Source organism: Monodelphis domestica, chromosome 1 (assembly GCF_027887165.1).
Source record: "Monodelphis domestica isolate mMonDom1 chromosome 1, mMonDom1.pri, whole genome shotgun sequence".
NCBI classification, from domain to species: Eukaryota; Metazoa; Chordata; class Mammalia; order Didelphimorphia; family Didelphidae; genus Monodelphis; species Monodelphis domestica.
Window position 1 is genome coordinate 235,313,540 of NC_077227.1, and position 18,834 is coordinate 235,332,373.

At 36.3% G+C, this 18,834-nt stretch overlaps 1 protein-coding gene across 5 annotated transcripts in view; it reads left to right on the top strand.

Annotated features, from left to right (window-relative positions):
• Nucleotides 1–18,834, top strand: part of LOC100019857 (galactocerebrosidase) — a 159,590-nt gene that overhangs the window by 59,595 nt on the left and 81,161 nt on the right. For all 5 annotated transcript variants that reach the window (XR_008914943.1, XM_056810584.1, XM_056810583.1 and 2 more), the window contains exon 7: nucleotides 17,505–17,635. Coding sequence is in view for 4 of the 5 variants with exons in the window: in XM_056810584.1 (XP_056666562.1) it covers nucleotides 17,505–17,635 (131 nt within the window). In the remaining variant the exon portion in view is untranslated. The remainder of the gene's footprint in view (nucleotides 1–17,504; nucleotides 17,636–18,834) is intronic.

An 18,834-nucleotide genomic window follows, 5' to 3' on the forward strand; every position in this document is an offset into this window, starting at 1 on the left:
CTTTGCACCATCCCGCCTAGTATTCTCAGTTCTTTCAACTTGTCCTGTATATTTGTCAGATAGGTGTATAACCGGCATTCTCCTCCCAGCATGGAAATGTAAGATGGCTTTGTAGTCCTACCATGCCACAGAGGTTGTCCAAACAGTATTTCATATGGGGATATGTGTAAATCTTCCCTGGGCTTCGTTCTCAGGTAGAACAGTGCAAGTGGGAGTACGTCTGTGCACTTGAGGTGTGTTTGTGCACATAATTTTCCCACTCTAGTTTTTAATTCTCTGTTCATTCTTTCCACCTGTCCCAAACTTCCTGGGTGATAAATTGCATGTAGATTTCCCTTTATTCTCAGATTCTGATAGATTTCCTATAAGATTTTAGCTGTGAAATGAGTTCCTCTGTCAGAATCTATACTGTTTGGAATGCCATACGTGGGGATTATCTCTTTCAAGAGGGTCCTGACCATGAAGGCTGTATTATTCTTTTTTGGCTGGATATGCTTCTGTACACTGGGTTAATCTGTCCTTGATCACTAAGGCTTACTTATATCCTTTGTCACTAGGCATATTGATGTAATCTATCTACAAGCATTTGAAAGGTGTGAAAGCTAATGATCTACCCCCTAATGCTTTGCTTTTGAAATTACCTTGGTTATATCATCTGCAAAGGTCATATGCCTGACGTATTTTTATTGCATATGTAGATATCCCTGGTGCTGTCCAAAATCTGTTTATTTCGTCTAACAATGCCATAGTTCCATAATGTCCTTTGGAATGTATGACATTGCAGAGATGATGGTATAATATCTTGGGTATAATGGGCTTCCCCCCTTCTGCTATCCAGATCCCATAACTAATTTTGCTCCCAATTGTTGTTTCCATGATTGAACCTCTCCTTTGTTGTAAGCTTGTATGATATCTTGCTTTTCAACTAGAGAGAAGTTCAGCACATGTATGGGACCAAACTGAGCTGCAAATTTTGCTGTTATGTAAGCCCTATTGTTACTCTGGAATATCTTATCTTTACCAAAGGAGTGAGCTTTGCAATGCATCACCACTACTTCTCTTGTCAAAAGAACTGCATCTAAGAGCTGTGGTATAAGCTTCCCATATGCTATTCATTTCCCAGCTGATGTAATGAACCCTCTATACTTCCAAATGTCTCCAATTCCATGTAAAATAGATAAAGCATACTGCAAGTCACAAAAAATAAAAAAAAAATTGATTCTTTTATCTTTCCCCAAGATGAGAGTCATAGTAAGAGCTTTTAGTCCTGCTCCCTGAGCACTGATATGGCTAGGTAGAGAAGTATGCCAGAGCATCTCATTTTGGGTGACTATGGATACACCTGTGATTCTTTTGTTCTGATATATATATATATATATATATATATATATATGAAAATAATTCTAGGTCAAGATTTATGAGGGGAATATCTTTTAGATCCTGTCTGGATTTCTGTACTAAGTTTATTGTTTGTGCACAGTCATGCAGTGGCTCTTCTGCTAATGGCAAGTCAGGAATCAGAGTTTGGGTTTAATGGTGCACAGTGATATAGGGACAGATTTTCATTGCCTAGTAGAATGACTTCATACTGGGATAATCTTGCAGGTATAGATGCTTGCATATCACTCATTTTTAGTATCTTTTCAATTTGACGGGTAGAGTAAACATGCAGTCTGCATCCCAGCACTGTCTTTTTTCACCATCAGAGCTGCTGCAACTATACTTCTCAGGTAATGAATCATGCCTTGGGCTACTGTGTCTAGTTTGGTACCATAATAAGCCATTCGCCTCATCTGCAGTCCAAAGGTCTGGGCTAGGACTCCAGAAGCTATTCCCTTTGCTTTGTGGACAAATAGATGGAATTCTTTTGAGTAGTCTGGAATCCCCAATGTTGGAGCTGGTAAAATTGTTTGCTTCAACTGAGATAGAGCATGCAAGTGTTCCTTTGTAAGTTGTAAGGGTTCTTCCACTTCATTTTTTTGTTAAATCAGTGAGACATTTGGAGATGATCGAATGACTAATAACCCACTGCCTCGAAAATCCACATATCCCAAGAAACATCCTAAGCTGTCTTTTTGTTCTAGGGACTCCTAGCTTTTGAATGTCTAGTATTCTTTTGGTGGAGATTTTTCTAGTGCCCTTCTCTAAGATGAATCCAAGATATTCTACCCTAGGTGAGACCCACTGCAATTTCTTTCTTGAGACCTTATGCACTCTTTTGTATAGTTCTATTAGCAAGGTTTTTGAATCTTGCAGGTATACTTTAGCAGAAGGGAATGCAAGAAGGAGATCATCCACATAGTGCACTATCTTGCTGTGCTTGAACTTTATGGACTCTAGATCTCTCTTCAACATCTGGCAAAATATTGATGCACTTTCAGAACAGCCCTGGACTAACTGAGACCATAAAAGTTTATGATCCCCCCACTGGAATGTGAAAATATTTTTACTTTTGGAGTGCAATTATACTGTCAAATATGCATCGGTGAGGCCCATGATGGTATACCTTCTTGCTGAGCTAGGTATCTCTGATATGATGGCACTTGGTGATGGAGTGATCGCATGTGTTCTTTTTATAAAAGTGTTGTTCACTCTGAAATCCTAAATAAATCTCCAGGAGATTTTTCCATTTGGGATTTTATTGTTCTTTTTGATTGCCAATTTTGGGCTATTGAACTCTGAGATCGTAGGTCTCAATATTCTCTTCTCCAGCAGATCTTGATGATTGGTGTTATGCCCTCTATGGCCTCTTTGCTTAATTTATATTGAGGGATCCTGGGAAGTGTTCCTTCTTTCACCTCAATTTTTGCTGATGTTGCTGATTTTATTTTTCCTACATCATTTGGATGTGCAGCTCATACACCCTGTGGAATATCTTTGGTGATCTTAAACATTGGTTTGTTTATGTGCAGCTGATCAGGTGATTCATCTAATTGCCCCAAGAATAGAAGTGGATGATGTTTCAAAGATTGTTTTGGTAGATGCAAATAGATTTTCCTTATTGCTCACAGTGAATAGTCACCCCAATTTTGCATAGAACGTCTCTCCCCAAAAGATTGTTGGGACATCCAGGAATAAATAGGAATGTGTGATTGATAGATAAAGAACCTAGCTTCACCATCTTTGGTTCAAGTTTTGGAACTCTGTATTTCTCTGGTAGCCCCAGCCATTGTGAAGGACCCATCTATGGTACTGTTCCCTGGGAATGACTTGAGAACAGATCTCATTGCCCCAGTATCAATCAGAGCTTTGTAGTCCTATTCCCCAACTTTTTCCACACATAAGGTTCTTGAATGTGGTGGCTTTGTAGAACTGGCACCACTGTGTGCAGTGTCTCTACATTCCCCAAATCTTGAACTGACTCTTGCCCAGTAATCTGCTTTAGATCTGTCTCTTCTGTTGGTAAATTTGGTTTCCCTTCTCTTAAATTGTGATTTTTCCACCCCTTCTTGTGAAGTTTTGATGATTTGGTTAAACCCCTTGCAAGTTTCAGCCTGGGAGTTAGCCTTACAGAATGTGTGACAATCTTAGGCTCTTAGAAAGTTCAGATTCTGAGCTACTCAGAGAGTATCTGGCTGTTTGCTCTCTTTTCTTTTCTCCCTTATCCATCTCCCTAGAGTTTGTTGAATATACTGGTCCATGGGAGAGCTTGTCATTATGGTAGGGATTTTGAACAGTTCTCTCCCCTTCACGGTATAACGTGCTGTCCAGCAGCCATTATAATAAAAGGAAAGATTAGCTAATTAGACCTTGAGGGAAGAGCTGAAGCCAAGGGAATAGATAAGAATAGAGCCAGACACCTACACAGTTTAAACAAGAGTGGCTACACAGAGAGCCCCGGCTATCTAACTTTGTAGGGACACAAGACAGACAGATAAGCTTAAATCAACAATATGTGTGTCAGGAATGAGGATAGAGATCAGCTGAGAGAACAACTTCTGATAGCTTAGAGCTTGCACTCTAAGTGCAGATCACACTGTCTTGAGGTTATGAGAGTAAGAAGGAAAGGTCTTTACAAAGAACAAGGAAGTTTCATTAGAGAAGCAGTTCCTGGCTTGAGGCCAAGTTCCAGGTAGGAGAGAGAGAAGGTAAAAGGGATAAAGAGGAGGGCTCTCTGTGTGCTGCTCGTATTTATTAGCATAGTGATGTAAAAGGTACATAATACATATTAATGAAGACACAGTGGATTGCTATTGGTTCAAGTGTAAAATTACAACAAGTTTGAGGCGTGGATTACCTCAGCCAGGTGAGCACAAAGAAACCTGTATTCGTGCCACAATCTTAAGAATGCTGCAATCAAAGGTCAAAGCCTTTACTGCCATGCGCAGGACTGACCATGCTTTCCCACAGATCAAACATTTACCTTATACATACACATGGGTGGACTGTTACACACAGTGTTTCTTCTCAATGAATTCTAGTGATTGTTTGGGATTATTGTTTTCTGGATGTTGTGAATCTGTTGTTTTTGGATTGGAATCTTTTGCCCTGGGATCTGTAAAATTTAAAATTAAATCTCAATAATAAAAGTATTATATTTTAAGGGATTTATTAATTATCATTAGAAATCAAGGAATAAAGAGGATATAAAATAAAGACCACATGCCCATGGCTGATCAACCCATTTAAAATACCCACACTTAGCTTACCACTGCCACCATACTTTTTGCAAGCCAAAGAGAGAGGGACAGGACTGCCCACTCAATATTTATCCCCTGTCTACAGGAAGTACATAATGACAGGAAGTCACTGGGCTCCTGTGAAATGTAGTTCTTTTTTAAGGTAACAGATTTTCAATTATACATTCCCCCCTGAGATCCATGGAAGACTAATCTTTTTAATGGATCTTGTAAACATAACCAACTTTGAAATTACAATAATTTGGGGGGAAAGGAAAAAGAGTAAACCCATGATTGCTAGGTGCATTGACAAAAAGCCAGTTAGAGGGCAGTCCCCTTAGGCCTAAGAGTATACATACAAAAGAAATCCATTCAAACCCACACAGTTCAGATCACCACATCCCAAACTTCACTCTGGATCTTCTGGTGCAGTGTAGAGACATCTTCATGGTTCCTTCTCCAAACAGTTCACTTTCTAGATTTGAAGAGGTAGCATGTTTCTTAATCTAAAATTACTCTCAAAAATTTTTAAACTTTGCATTTTAGAATAATAATACATTCCCCCCTGAAGAGGGTGTTGAAAAACACAGGGATCACTTAGGGATGCATGGTTGAGTTATGAAGTATATGAGTCAATTGGCAAGAGAGATAAAAAATATAAAAATAATAAAAAATCTCAAAAAATCCAAATAAAATAGAAAAGATAACTTTTGGATGAAATATAGACTATCAAAGTCTTATGTGTAAAAATTCTAAGTAAAAGAAAAATAAATTCATAACATGTCCTTGAATCAGGGCTCAATTAAAGTAATTTCTATCCCACAAGTCTGTAGGACAAAATGCAGTAATATTTCACTTACCCATATGCAGCCAAGATTACAGGAAGCTGCCATACCATAAAAGAGAAAAGGCAATATATTATAGGAGCAAATGGGAGCCTGGATGGAGCCAGAATAATTAATGTCATGTATTTAATAGAGAGTTTGTGGTACAAGGAAGACCTACTTTTAACAGATGTTAAATAGCCAAAATCTCGAGTCTCACACATGCTTCAGTCCTTGTGCCCGTTGCTCAGAATGTCCTCAATCCACATAGGATTGGTTTGGTCTCTTTGACCTTGTGCACTATGTAAGTAGCTTTGTGCTTCTTTGGCACTGTACATTGGCTCTTTATGTATTCCCTTCTCCTGGAATCAGGCAAAATCATTAAGCAGAGTCCCATAATTTTTTTAAACAATGAAAGGCATCTTTAGGGTATGCATTGACATTAGGGCAAATGTATTTTAAACTTATATCACTGCAAGATAAAAAAAATAAAGAAAATCTCAATACTGTTGACATGTGCTTCAAATACAAAAAGGAGATAAAAAATAAAACTGAAATAGTTTATTGCACATGCAAGCAAAAACAATAATAAAAAAGTTTAAAAAATAAAAATATATAGCTTACAATCTTTGACACAGTGTCAGCTAAGGATTGGTAGAGTACAAAGGTTTCTCACCCAAAAAATGAGATCCATGTCCTTTTTCAAATCTGGCCTTGATCCACAGTGAGTTCAGAGTAAATGATTTTCACAAAGTAACAGTTTTTTAAATAAAGAATAACAGTACAACATGTAATGCATATTCAAGAAGTATCAAAATCCCCAAAGTTATAATTAAAAAGTTATAATAGCCCATTTAATTACAATAGTAAACAAACCCATTATCATTAGGCTTCACACGAGTCTGCTGTATGGCATTTAAAAATTTTTTAAAAATCTTAGAAGCTAATGGATACTTATCACAAAATTTTTAGGTGTAGCAATGTTTTATCCTTGACTGAGATATTTAAAAAAATCTATTACTGCCAGCATTACAAAAATGTGGCAGAGGAGTCTAGATAAAACAAACCTCCATACTGTTTATGTTGGTCTAAAAATGTCACCAAGAATGTAGATCATTCTGATAGAAGGGTATATATAATAAACTGAAGAGTTACCAATGAGAGATGCTCCCTCTTGGGAGCCATCCAGGGGTACCATGCCCTGGGATCAACTTCCCAGCTCCTTTGGCATGAGACTGAAGTCCCATCCATTTACATTTTTACAAATGCAGGAGAAGAGGATTATAATTGTACTTCACTTCAGCTACTAAAATGGACCCTTTTCCTCATGTTACAAATAACTCAGAGGTAGGCAAAATGTCTAAATCATATCTAAAGACCCATTAGAATCAATTTGAGATATTTAGTTCATTAAATGTTTCCAAGGTTGTTAGCAATTAACAAATGTAAAATGAAAAAAATAGTTTTTTTAATGGGCTTATTCAATAATATTTGTTTAGTAGTCATAGGGGAAAGGTAACAGAATATATCTAATAGTCAAAACACAGTAGATTAAACTGATTCAGTGTAACAGAATAGTATTGAATACATTAATATATGAACTTAAAACAAGAAAATTAAATCTTAAACAAAACAATCAGCAAAATACAATGACATATAAAGACTTTTATAAAACATTGGAGTCTGAAAGGGCTTAAAATTTCACCTCCAGACTCTTTAAAAGTTCTTTTTTCTATCTGTTCAGATTTCTGTTGTCAGAGCTCTTGGATCTCCCATAGTGATGGAGAACTCCTTGATGAACATAGTATGAAAAGAATCCCAAATTGGGTGAATCTTAGAGACTGGGCAGGCCCAAATGGCAAAAGGTTGTAGGGAGATGAATTTCTCCCCTGAATCTTAGGCAAGAGAAATTAAATTAATCAGTGTACTAATGAATGTTAGAAGCTGTTTGAAATAGGCAAGGTACTGCTCTTTCATAGAGTATGCCATGCTTGTAATTTACTTCCTGTTTGGAAGAGTAATTTCCTTCTTCCCTTCCCCCCTGAGGTAAAATGCCAGTTTCCCCAACCATGTGGAGAGGGAGTTAGGAGGCTAATTGTTGTCTAAGGAAAGCACACCCTGGTTTTTTACTAGCTTCCCAGAGAGTGGCTCCAAGGACTCCTAGCTTCTCAGTGGCAGCAATCAGCAGTCCAGAAGGATCAGCAACAGCTGTTGGGTTTGGGGTTGGGGTTGGAGCTGGGGCCGGAGATAGGGAAGAAGCAGTATCAGCAAAGCCAGAGGCAGCAGAGATGAACTGAGGAACATGGGCTCAAGCAGATGGGCAAGAGAGAAGTGGCTTATCCCTTTTTCACCAAGAGTCCCCTGGCTAAAAATAGCCAAGTCAGTAGGGCAAAAGTAGGGAAAGAAAAAGGCAGCAGCTCCTGTAGAGAATTCAGAGTTCTCTCAAATTTTTCAAGGGTGGGGGGGTGGGGTGGGCAAAAAGCCTTGGCAGGAGAAACGTGATTTAAAAAAAATATCTAGGCTATCTTAAAAAAAAATTGAGAAGTTCTTGTCCAACTACTGGTTGCCAAAAACTGTAAAATTTAAAACTATTTCTCAATAATAAAAAATACTATATTTTAAGGGATTTATTAATTTTCATTAGAAATCAAAATAAAGACCATGTACCCATGTCTGACCAGCCCATTTAAAATCCCCATGCTTAACTTACCACCACCACCATGCTTGCTGCAAGTCAAAGAGAGAGGGGTAGGACCGGCCACTCAATATTTATCCCCTGTTTACAGGAAGTACATAATGGCAGGAAGTCAGTGGACTCCCAAGAAATGTAGTTCTTTTTTAGGGTAACAGCTTTTCAATTATACAAATCTAAGTTGGATTTGTTTTCACTCTGTTTTTGTTCCCTGTGTACTGAAGTTTGTTCTTGTACTTCAGTATTTGCAGTTATGGATATTTGTGTATTGGGATTTGTAATTCTGGACTCTTCTTGGGTTGTCTCATGGCTTTTGTTTCTTTGTCTTTGGGGTTTTGAGAATCAGTGCAAGGTCTCTTTTTTGTTATTGTTGTCTTGTGGTAGTGACTTTAAAAGATTTGTTAAAACTTTTTGTGCTCTCTCTTTCCAACCTATACTTGTATATCAGGAAATTTTCTAGGTATTTCTTGATAGGCTCTTCAGTCTTCCCATTTCTTTCTTCTGTGCCCCTATATGATTTAAATATTTTGTTCTTCATGTATAATATGTCTTTTTGTAACTCCCTCTGTTTCAAGTTCTTGTTTTCTCTCTCTCCCTCTAGACTGCACTTCTCCCAACACCAATTCTTTTATTGTTCTCCCTGGTGTGACAGCCCCTTTCCCCCATCTCTGCACTCTCTGTGTATGAAATATAGCTTCCTTCTGTCTTCATGCACTTTTAGACAAATAGACGAATATTTGGGTTTTGTGCCTTCACTGATCATTCGTTGCATTGTTTAGAAATTGGGTGCAGCTTATTCCTTTAATTGGCAGTGGTTACAGCATTTGAACTTGCTTGTATTATAGTATGTTTGTTCTCTGTTGTTATTCATGTACCCCTTATATTGACCATATGACCAGTTCTGGAATTTTGAGCCTCTGCTGTTACTTTGTTCATAGTGTTCTTTCATTGGACAGAATCTAACTATGTGTCCAATTCTTTGGCACAGGAATCATTTCCTAGTGTCCCCTTGCCCCTTAGGTTGGTATTGGGTCTTTGTTGTGGGAAGGTCCTAATAGTTGCCAAGTTCTTGACCTACTCTATTTCTTTTTGCTGTAGTTTCTTTTGTTTCTTTCAATTTTTGTTTTAGCTCCACCTTTTCTTTTTGCTGTTCAGTGTGTGTATTGTGTAGATATGTTGCTATATCTCTGTATCTGTAAGTCTTGGATTGACAATGACTTGTATTGTGGACAAAAATGCTTAAAAAATTTCTTAAGTGTTGTCATGCATTCTTTCAGGAATTGCCTCAACGTATGGAATGGCTTCCTGGCTCTCTTGCAGGTATCCTAAAATTGCTTCTGCATTTTCCATCAATCTGTCAGAATAGACAGAAGGATGCTCTTTTTGTTCTTGTCTCAGTCTCTCAAATTTTCTCTGTGCATTTGGACAATTGCAAAATGATTTTATTGCTTCTAAAGGTCCTCCTGTTCTTTTCTAAGACAAGTAAGTTTCCATGGATGGGAAAATTCCACATCCACATGAAAATCTCACCAGCTCATTAAATTCTCATCCTCCCTTGGTTTTTTTTAAGGAACTGGGCTTTTTCCTGGGTACTAAACAGTTCAGAGAGCAAATCTCTACATGCTCAAAGCTAGGCTGGTATAATTTGAATGCTCTTTTCAGCTCACAGAGACATTTATAGGACTTGGAACAAAATCTAGGCATCCTCCTTTTTAGGGTCTCTAACTCCTGGGCACTGAAAGACTTATGGACCTTCATATGAAAAATCCTGAATCCTGAGTAAACTTTGCATAGTCCCTAAGAGGCATAATTTTCTGTGCCTCTGCTGTTCCCTCAGGTTGCACTGGTTCTGTATTTGTTTGTCTGCCATTATTTTTTCAGTGCAAATCCCTACAATCAAAGCTGTTGTTGTTGCTGTCTCAGTGTCCATATTTTTGTCTTTGTCATTGTCATTTTCAGTGGTAGTGGTAGTCCCTGTCACAAGCTCCTTTCACTTTCCCAGTTTCTACATCTTGGCTGTGAAGCCCTGGTACATGCCAGTAATGTACCATTTGTGAGAACATATTGTCAAGTCTATTGTCAGGGTTGTTGATGTCTCTACCTAAGATCATTTTTAGTCCTTTCCTGATAGTGGTATAAAATTTCCAGACCATCATGACAGTACCATATACAGCAGGGAAAGTTGGCCACAATGTTGATATTTCCATTGTAATCATGTCCCAATACTGTGTGATGTTTGCAGCTTTTCCTATAACATCATTAAACACAGTGGTAATTGCTCCAAATATGTGGTAATACCATTGTGCCAATATGGCTACCATCAGGGTAATCCACATTATCTTCTGGTACATCATTGTACTTTCTCTGTCCACCCCTTATTTAGTTATCTGAACAAACCTCTCTTTACAGGAAAAAAGATGTCAGTTTGAATCACTGTATATGTTTGCTCAGGATTCTGTGTTCAAGATGTCTGCCCAACCCTCAGTCTGTTTCAACTGCCAGATGTAACTGTTGGTGATGGATTCTTGTTCTAGGGTGCCAATTGTAATAGATGACCAGAATGGGATTCCCCCTAGGTTTACTTTGGAGGCTAGAGAGAGAAGTATGAAAAAGTCAAGGAGATGGGGGGGGGTGGGGGAATTGGTCCTTCCCTTTCTTCCTCTAGGGAAGACAGTCTTTTAGAAGGACAAAATATGTTCCTTTAGGGCCTGGGTTGATTATAGAAGTTAAAGATTAGAGCTGGCTTTCCTCCCTTGAGGAGAAACATATAGCTCTCCCCCCATTCTTCACTTCCCCCTCTTGATATTATGAGGTAGGCAGACTTGATCTAAGAGGAATAACTCTTTTATTCTAAGGGACACACAAGACAGGGAGAGTGGGCTTGTGGGATAAGTAGACTGGGAAATGGGAAATCCCTATAAGCTAAAAACTAAATCTCTCCCTATGGGGATATGTCCCGGAGTGTGACAAGGAAATCACTTTTAAAAGACTGATATATATTAATTTAAGGTCGCCAAGGAATTTAGCTATGTAATTCCTTAATGAAAACTCAAGTCAGCCGTCAACCTTTTATGGAGTTTTAATTACAAACAGGAGGAAGAAAGGAATTAGAGATAGAGAGATAGAGGGAGAGAGAAAAGGGGAGAGAAGGGAATAGGGCTTAAATACCCCTTCTGTTTAGCTGGGCCAAAAGGCCCAAGCCCTTAGATAGCTGGGGCAATGAAAGGAGATCAGTCCCTATTACTCATGTGACCAAAAATGGAGAAACAGTCTCTGGGGGCCCCCACCTTCAGCTTCCTTCAGCGCAAGCTTCTCAGAGCACACCGCAACCACTCCGACCAAACTCCTCAACCCCCTCCAGTCTTCAGACCCCCCTATCCTTAAGGAAACCATCCAAGTTCCCTCCCCTCAGTCCTCACATCTACCAATCACCTGTCCATCAATTTCCCTGTGCCAATGGAGGCTCTAGCTTAACCCAGGACCGCCCAGAGGTCTCTGGCTTTGCACATGTCTGTTGAAGGTCATATTTTCAAATAATTAAATCTTTGATCCTTTGCTACAGCCCTTTCTAAATCCTGTTAACCTGAGTAGGGTAGAGATTGGAATAATTAAATTTTGATCTAGGCTGCAGCCCTTACTCAATCCTGTTAGGACTGAATAGGGTGGAGATTGATTCCAAGTATCTCCATTGTATCAATTCTAAAATCAATCATGACTCAAAGAAATTCCTGTTCTATGCTTAAGCATAGGTCAAAGTCCTTTCCATTGTTCAGCAAAAGGTTTCTGTCCTAAAGTAATCTTAAGAAGGGAAGAGGAGGAACCTCCCATGCCAATGGAGTTCCCATTCCAATAGACTATCAGTAAGAAATTTTCCAAGTATGAAATATCCCAATGGTGAAATTTCCAACATTTATAAGTCTAAGGAATTTTAAGGTTTACAGGAGGTTCAGGCTGTCTGCCTGACCCTCCTTGGTCAATTGTGAGATTTGTCCTTACTTCTACCTAACCTAGTTGTGGCATGAAGTTCAAAGGACAATTTTAGGGAATAGAGAGAATTCTTCTTTGGGTGAATGGCTTCCTAACAAAAGTCTCATCCACTCCTTTATCCTCAGCTGGATAAAGGGGCTTGGGTTCACTGAGAGTCGGTCAATGCTCAGAAAGGTCTTCTGTCTCAGAGGTATCTCTCAGACCAACCACTCCAGGATAACTCCCCAAAGAGAAGTGAGGTGATCTGGCAGTTTCTCCTCAGCTCTTCTGTGTTCCTTCCTGGAATCCTCCATCTTATACCCCCTTTCCCCTCTTCTGTTGCTCTTTTTCCATGCTAGATCTGATTTTCTCTCCAGTTATGTGACTCTGGACAAGTCACTTAACTGCCATTGCCTTTCAATAGTGCTCCTCTTCCTTGGAACCAATACATACTATTGATTTTAAGACAGAAGTTGTGTTTAAAGAAAATAAGATTTGGAAAAAAGTTTAGAAAAGAAAATTAATAGAAAAAGTCAAAGATTTAGAACCAAAATCATTGAAGAAAACAGTTCCCTAAAGAAGTGAAAAACCTCAAATAAGAAAATAATTCCCCCCCAAAAAGGAAGTACAAAATCAAAAGAAGAAAATGGATCTCTAAAAATTATACTTTGACAAATGGAAGCTATTGACTCTTTAAGATATCAGGAAACCATAAAAGAAATTCAAAAGAATGAAAAAATGGAAGAAAACTATGACTTTCTCACTGGAAAAACACCTAGATGATGAATCTAGTGGAGATAACCAGCAAATGATTGAAATACCCTGATATCCTCAAAGCAGGGAAAATAGTAATTGAAAGAATCTACTAATCACCTCCTAATGGAGATCCTGAATTAAAAACTCACAGGGCTATTATAGCCAATTTCTAGAACTCCTAGGCCATGGAGAAAATACTCTAAGCAGTTAGATAAAACAAACAAACAAAAACGAATGAAATATCATGGAACCATAATTAGGATTACAAAGGACCAAGCAGTTTCTACATTAAAGGACCAGAAGACATGGTATATGATATTTGGGAAGGCAAAGCATTTAGGATTACAATCAATAATCACCTACCTACCCAAACTGAGCATAATACTCCAGGAGTAGAAATTTATATTTAATGAAATAGAGGATTTCCAAGCATTTTTTATAAGAAGAAGAGAGCTGAAAAGAAAATTTGGTGGTTAAAATCCGACACTCAAAAGAAGTATAAAAAGATAAAAAAAAGAAAGCTCAAGGAATTCTACTGGGTGATACTCATTACATTCCTATAAGGGAAAATGGTAACTAGGATACTTAAGATATCTATATTACACTAGATATTTAAGGTACTTTTACTCAAAAGAATCAGTCAGTTTTCAGACTGATTATATTACTAAATACAGAAGTTATGATGATGCTTAATGCACTCAATGGAATTTTGGGGGCCAAATTGACTCCTACATGGGAAGGTAATAAGAAATTATAATATCTATAAGACTTCAGATACTTAAAAAATAGCTATTAGGGCAAGGAATTTGTGTATACATAAAGAGTTTAAGGAGTAAGAGGAATACTATGGGATGACAGATATGAAACAAAATTGAAGGATAACAAAGAACACACTGGAAAAAAGGAAAGGAGGTAGAACTGAATTATTCACATGAGGAGACACATAAATCAGTACAGTGTGCAGATGATGGGAGAGAAACAAGCAATTCCTGAACCTTACTCTCGTTGGAAACGGCACAAAGTATGATTGAGATCCATATTTGACTATAGAAACCTGTCTTACTCTATAGGTAAGCAAAAAAGGGAAAGGGAATAAGAGAAGGAGGCAACAGACAAATAAGAGGTTAAACAAGGGAGGTGGTAATCAAAAGCAAAACATTTGTGAACAGGGTAAGGCTGAAAGGAGAGAAAGAAAGATAAATGGGAAAATAAGAGGAAAACACAGTAATTACAAATGTGAATGTAAATAGGATGAATTCACTCATAAAGCCAAAGAAGATTAACAGTGGATTAAAAGCCAGAATCCCACAATATGTTCTGTACAAGAAACATATTTAAAGCAAGGAGTCATACACAGAATAAAAGTAAAAGGCTGGGACAGAATATACTGTACCTCAGCTAAAGTTTAAAAAAATCAAGGGTAACATTTATGATCCCAGACAAAGCAAAAGTGAAAAATGATTTGTTTTTTTTTCAGAAAGTAAATCTAATTAAATGAAATAAGGAAAAAAATTACAAATTACAGCTTGATAAAAAGTACCATAGACAATGAAATCATATCAGTACTAAACATATGCACCAAATGATATAGCATCCAAATTCCTTAAAGAGAAGTTACATGAGTTATAAGAGGAAATTACAAATCAGACTATATTAGTAGGGAACACTCTAAGAACTAGATAAATCAAATCCAAAACTAAGCCAGAAAGAAATTAAGTTTAGATTTGATAGACCTCTCGAGAAAGCCAAATATCAATAGAAAGGAATTTTACCCAATAGTAACCTGGCATCTTCAGAAAAACTGAGCATGTAATAGGACATAAAGAATTCACAACCAAATGCAAAAAAGTAGATATAATAAATGCATCCCATCCAGAACATAATGCTATAAAAATTACACTCAACTAAGGGCCACAGTGGGGGGAAAGACTAAACCTTTTCTTAAGAAATGAGAGGACAAAAGAACAAATCAGAAACAATCATTGAAGAGTAGAAAGAGGAAAAACAAATTACCAACAGGATAACCAATAAAGAGGGAATTAAAGCAATTATTGCCTGTTTGTATGCCAATAAATACGTGAATATTAAAAATATGTTAATTATCCAGATTAATAGGAGAGGAAATAGAATAAACAACCCTATCTCAGGAAAAAGAAACTGAACAAGCTAATGAATTACCTCATATAAAACCCCATGTGCAGATGAATTCACAAGTGAATTCTACTAAACATTTAAAGAATAAATTCTGATAGTTTATATACTATTTTGAAAAATAGTCAAAGAAAGAATTCAAACAAATTCTTTCTATGACACAAATATGATATTGTTAACTAAATCAGGAAGAGAAAAAAAAGAAAAAAACTATAAACCAATCTTCCTAATAAATTTGGATGCAAAATAAATTTAAAATACTAGCAAAGTGATTACGTCAATATCTCACAAGGATCATATTCAATGACCCAGGTGGATGTAATGCCAGAAATGCAAGGATGGTTCAATATTAGGAAAACTATTAGCATGATTAGCCATACCAGTAACAAAACCAGTGAAAACCATATGATTGTTTGAATCCATGAAGAAAAAGCTTTTGAAAAAATACATCTTTTCCCATTAAAAACACTAGAGAACACTGTAATAAATGTAACATTCCTTAAAATGATAGATAGTATCTACCTAAAACCAAGTAACATCTGTAAAGGGATAAACTAGAAACTTTCCCAGTAAGATCAGCAGTCACGCAAGGATGCCCATCATCACCACTTCTATCCAATATTGTACAAGAAATGCTAGCTTAGCAATAAAAGAAGAAATTGAAGGAATTAGACTAATCAATGAAGAAATAAAACTATCATTCTTTGCAGATGATATAATGATATACTTAGAGAATTAACCAAAAAACTAATTGAAACAATTAACTATTTTAGCAAAGTTGAAGGATATAAAATAAACCCACAGAAATCATCAGCATTTCCCTATACAACCATAAGAGATAGAAAAGGAAATCCCATTTAAAATAACTATTGACAACATAAAATACCTAGGAGCCTACTTGACAAAATAAACTTAGTAACTACATGATGCTTTTTCACACCAATAAAGTTAAATCTAAGCACTTGGAAAAATATTAATTGCTCATGGGCAGGCCAAACAAATATAACCAAAATGATGGTCATAGGTAAATTAAATTACCTATTCAGTGCCATACCAATCAAACTACCCAAAAAGTATTTCATAGAGCTAAAAAAAATTAACAAAATTCATCTGGAAGAACAAAAGACCTAGAATATAAAGGGAATTAATAAAAAAAAAAAAGGAAAGTGACCATAGTACTAGTGTTTGAAAAACCTAGAGATCCAAGCATTTGGAAAGAGAACTACTTATTTGTAAAAAAACTGTTGTGAAAACTGGAAAACAATATTACAAAAACCAGGCACAGTCCAGTCCAACATCTCATGTCCAAAATGAGATAAAGTAAAAATGTATATATGATTTAGAAGTAAATTGTGATGCCATAGACAAATTAGAGGAGCACAACAAAAGTGTATCTGCCAGACCTATGGATATGGGAAGAATTTATGATCAAACAAGACATACAACATTATGAGAGGTAAAAAAGATAATTCTGACTACATTAAATTAAAAAGGTGTGCACAATCAAATCTAACACAACCAAGATTTTAAGGGAAACAACAGAGTAAGGGAAAAAACTTATAGTGTGTGAATGACAAAAACCTTAGTTCTCATATATGCACATCTGAATCAAATTTATTTTAATAACAAATTTCTCCATATGTTTTCCAAAGTTACATGATCCAAATTGTCTTTCTTCCTTCTTCTCTCTGTTCTCTCAGAGCTGGCAAGCAATTCAGACTAGTTATGCATGTATTATCACAGAAAATGTTTCCATATTATTTTTGTAAATTAATCTTATAAAACCCTAAAACATATTCAAATAAGCAATTGATAAATTATATGTTTCCATCTGTATTCTTACTCCAACAATACTTTCTCTGGAAGCAGATAACAGTGAAATAATTTTATAAGAAAAAAATGAATACTGGATTACCAATTGATAAATGGTCAAAGTATAAGAACAGATAGTTCTTAGATGAAAAAATTAAAACATCTTTAGTCATATGAAAAATGCTCCAGATAAGTATTAATTAGAGAAGTGCAAATTCAAACTGCTCTGAAGTACTACCTCACAGCTATCAGATTGGTTAGTATGAAAAGGAAAATGATAAATGTTGGAGGAAATGCGGGAGAATTCATACACTAATAATCTATAAGTGAAGCTGTGAACTGAAAAACCATTCTGGAGAGCAATTTGGAACCATGCCCAAAGTACCATAAAACTAGCCTTGGAATTGGCAATACCACTACTAGGTCAGTATCCCAAAGAGATTAAAGATAGGAAGAAGGAACCTACTTGTACAATGATATTTATTTATAGGGGTAATTTGTGCTGGCAAAGAACTGGAAACTGAAGGCATGTGCATCAATTGGAGAAAGGCTGAACAATTGTATATGATAAAATTAAATTTTTTTAAAAATTAATGCCGTTAGCAATTTCTTAATCATTTAATAAAATCTAAAGTCCATTTATTGCTTTTGTTTTTTGTATATATGTTTTTTTTCCTGCTGAAGACTCTAAGAAAAATGCTTAATCACAAAAAGCTGCACAGAGTGAAAATCGTAGCCAATGATCACAACTGGGCTCCCATTTCCGTTTTTTGGGAAGTGGATTCACAATTAACGCATACCTTCGATGTTATTGGGTAGGAAATTCTTGAGATTTGTTATTTTCTGTTTTTGCCTTATATATAATGGGTTTATTTGTGTTTTTCACATCTTTACAGTGTCATCTCTTTGTTTCTTTTAATCATATATATCTTTGATAAGACATCTGCCCCAGATAGATTGGTGCTTTTGCCTTATTTAACATTTTAGCATTATTTTTAGGTCATTTTTTCACATCATAAATATAGGAAAAAAAATTTAGTCTGACACAAAGGAGTCTAATGCATTGAATTAGAAATTCTGAATTAACATTTCTAAATTAAAGTATGTGGTAGGATTCCACTGTTAGGAATTGTAAAATTGTTATTAGTTGAAATTGGTTTCCCTGGATAACTTTAAAGTTATCTAGATTTGCAATCTTTCCTTGATTCAGTTTCTATTTTTTTTTCAACCCTTATTCACTACTCCTTTCTATTTAGCTCCTTGATCCCTGGTTCAAATCTTAGCATTTTCAAGCTAGAAGTAACCTTAGCCATAGTTATTCTACCATCTAATTTTACAAATGTTATCTCAGTACTTAGCACTCAATGAGAACTTAAACACTTGTTGAATGACTGTTAACTGTTGATTAGGAAAAACTTAAATTGTATTAAAAGCCCACTTTGTGTAGGAAAGAATGTTAGCTTTTCTGGGGGAAGATCTGAAAACTAAAAAATAGATATTTGGTCTCCACCCCTATTAGTATTCATTAGTCAACAAGATTTATGTAATGATTGCTATGTCCTAGGAACCATTGCTAGGTGCCAGAAATGCAAAGACAGAAATGAAATAATCTCTACCCTTAGGAGGCTTTATTATGGAAAAGAGAATATACCCATAAATAAATACATACCAAACAAGTATAAGTTAAGTGATCTTTTGGGGTGGGGGATATTAACAGTTTGGGATATCTATAAAAAGCCTTAATAGAAGGTTCAGGAGCAGAATTTTAAAAAGAACAAAATTCTAAGAGGCACAGGTTATATGGGAGAATATTTTTGTCTTGGAGGAGAACGCAGTAAAAAGATGCAGAGATGAGCGAATGGAGTATTGTGCAGGAGGGATAGTAAGAAGGTAAGTTTGACTGTACTGTACAATGTGTCGAGTGGATTAATGATGTTAAGGTATGTTCAGACCAAGTTGGGAGGGGTCTTAAAAATCACTTGCTAAAGATGGCTTACATAGATAAGCACTAGGA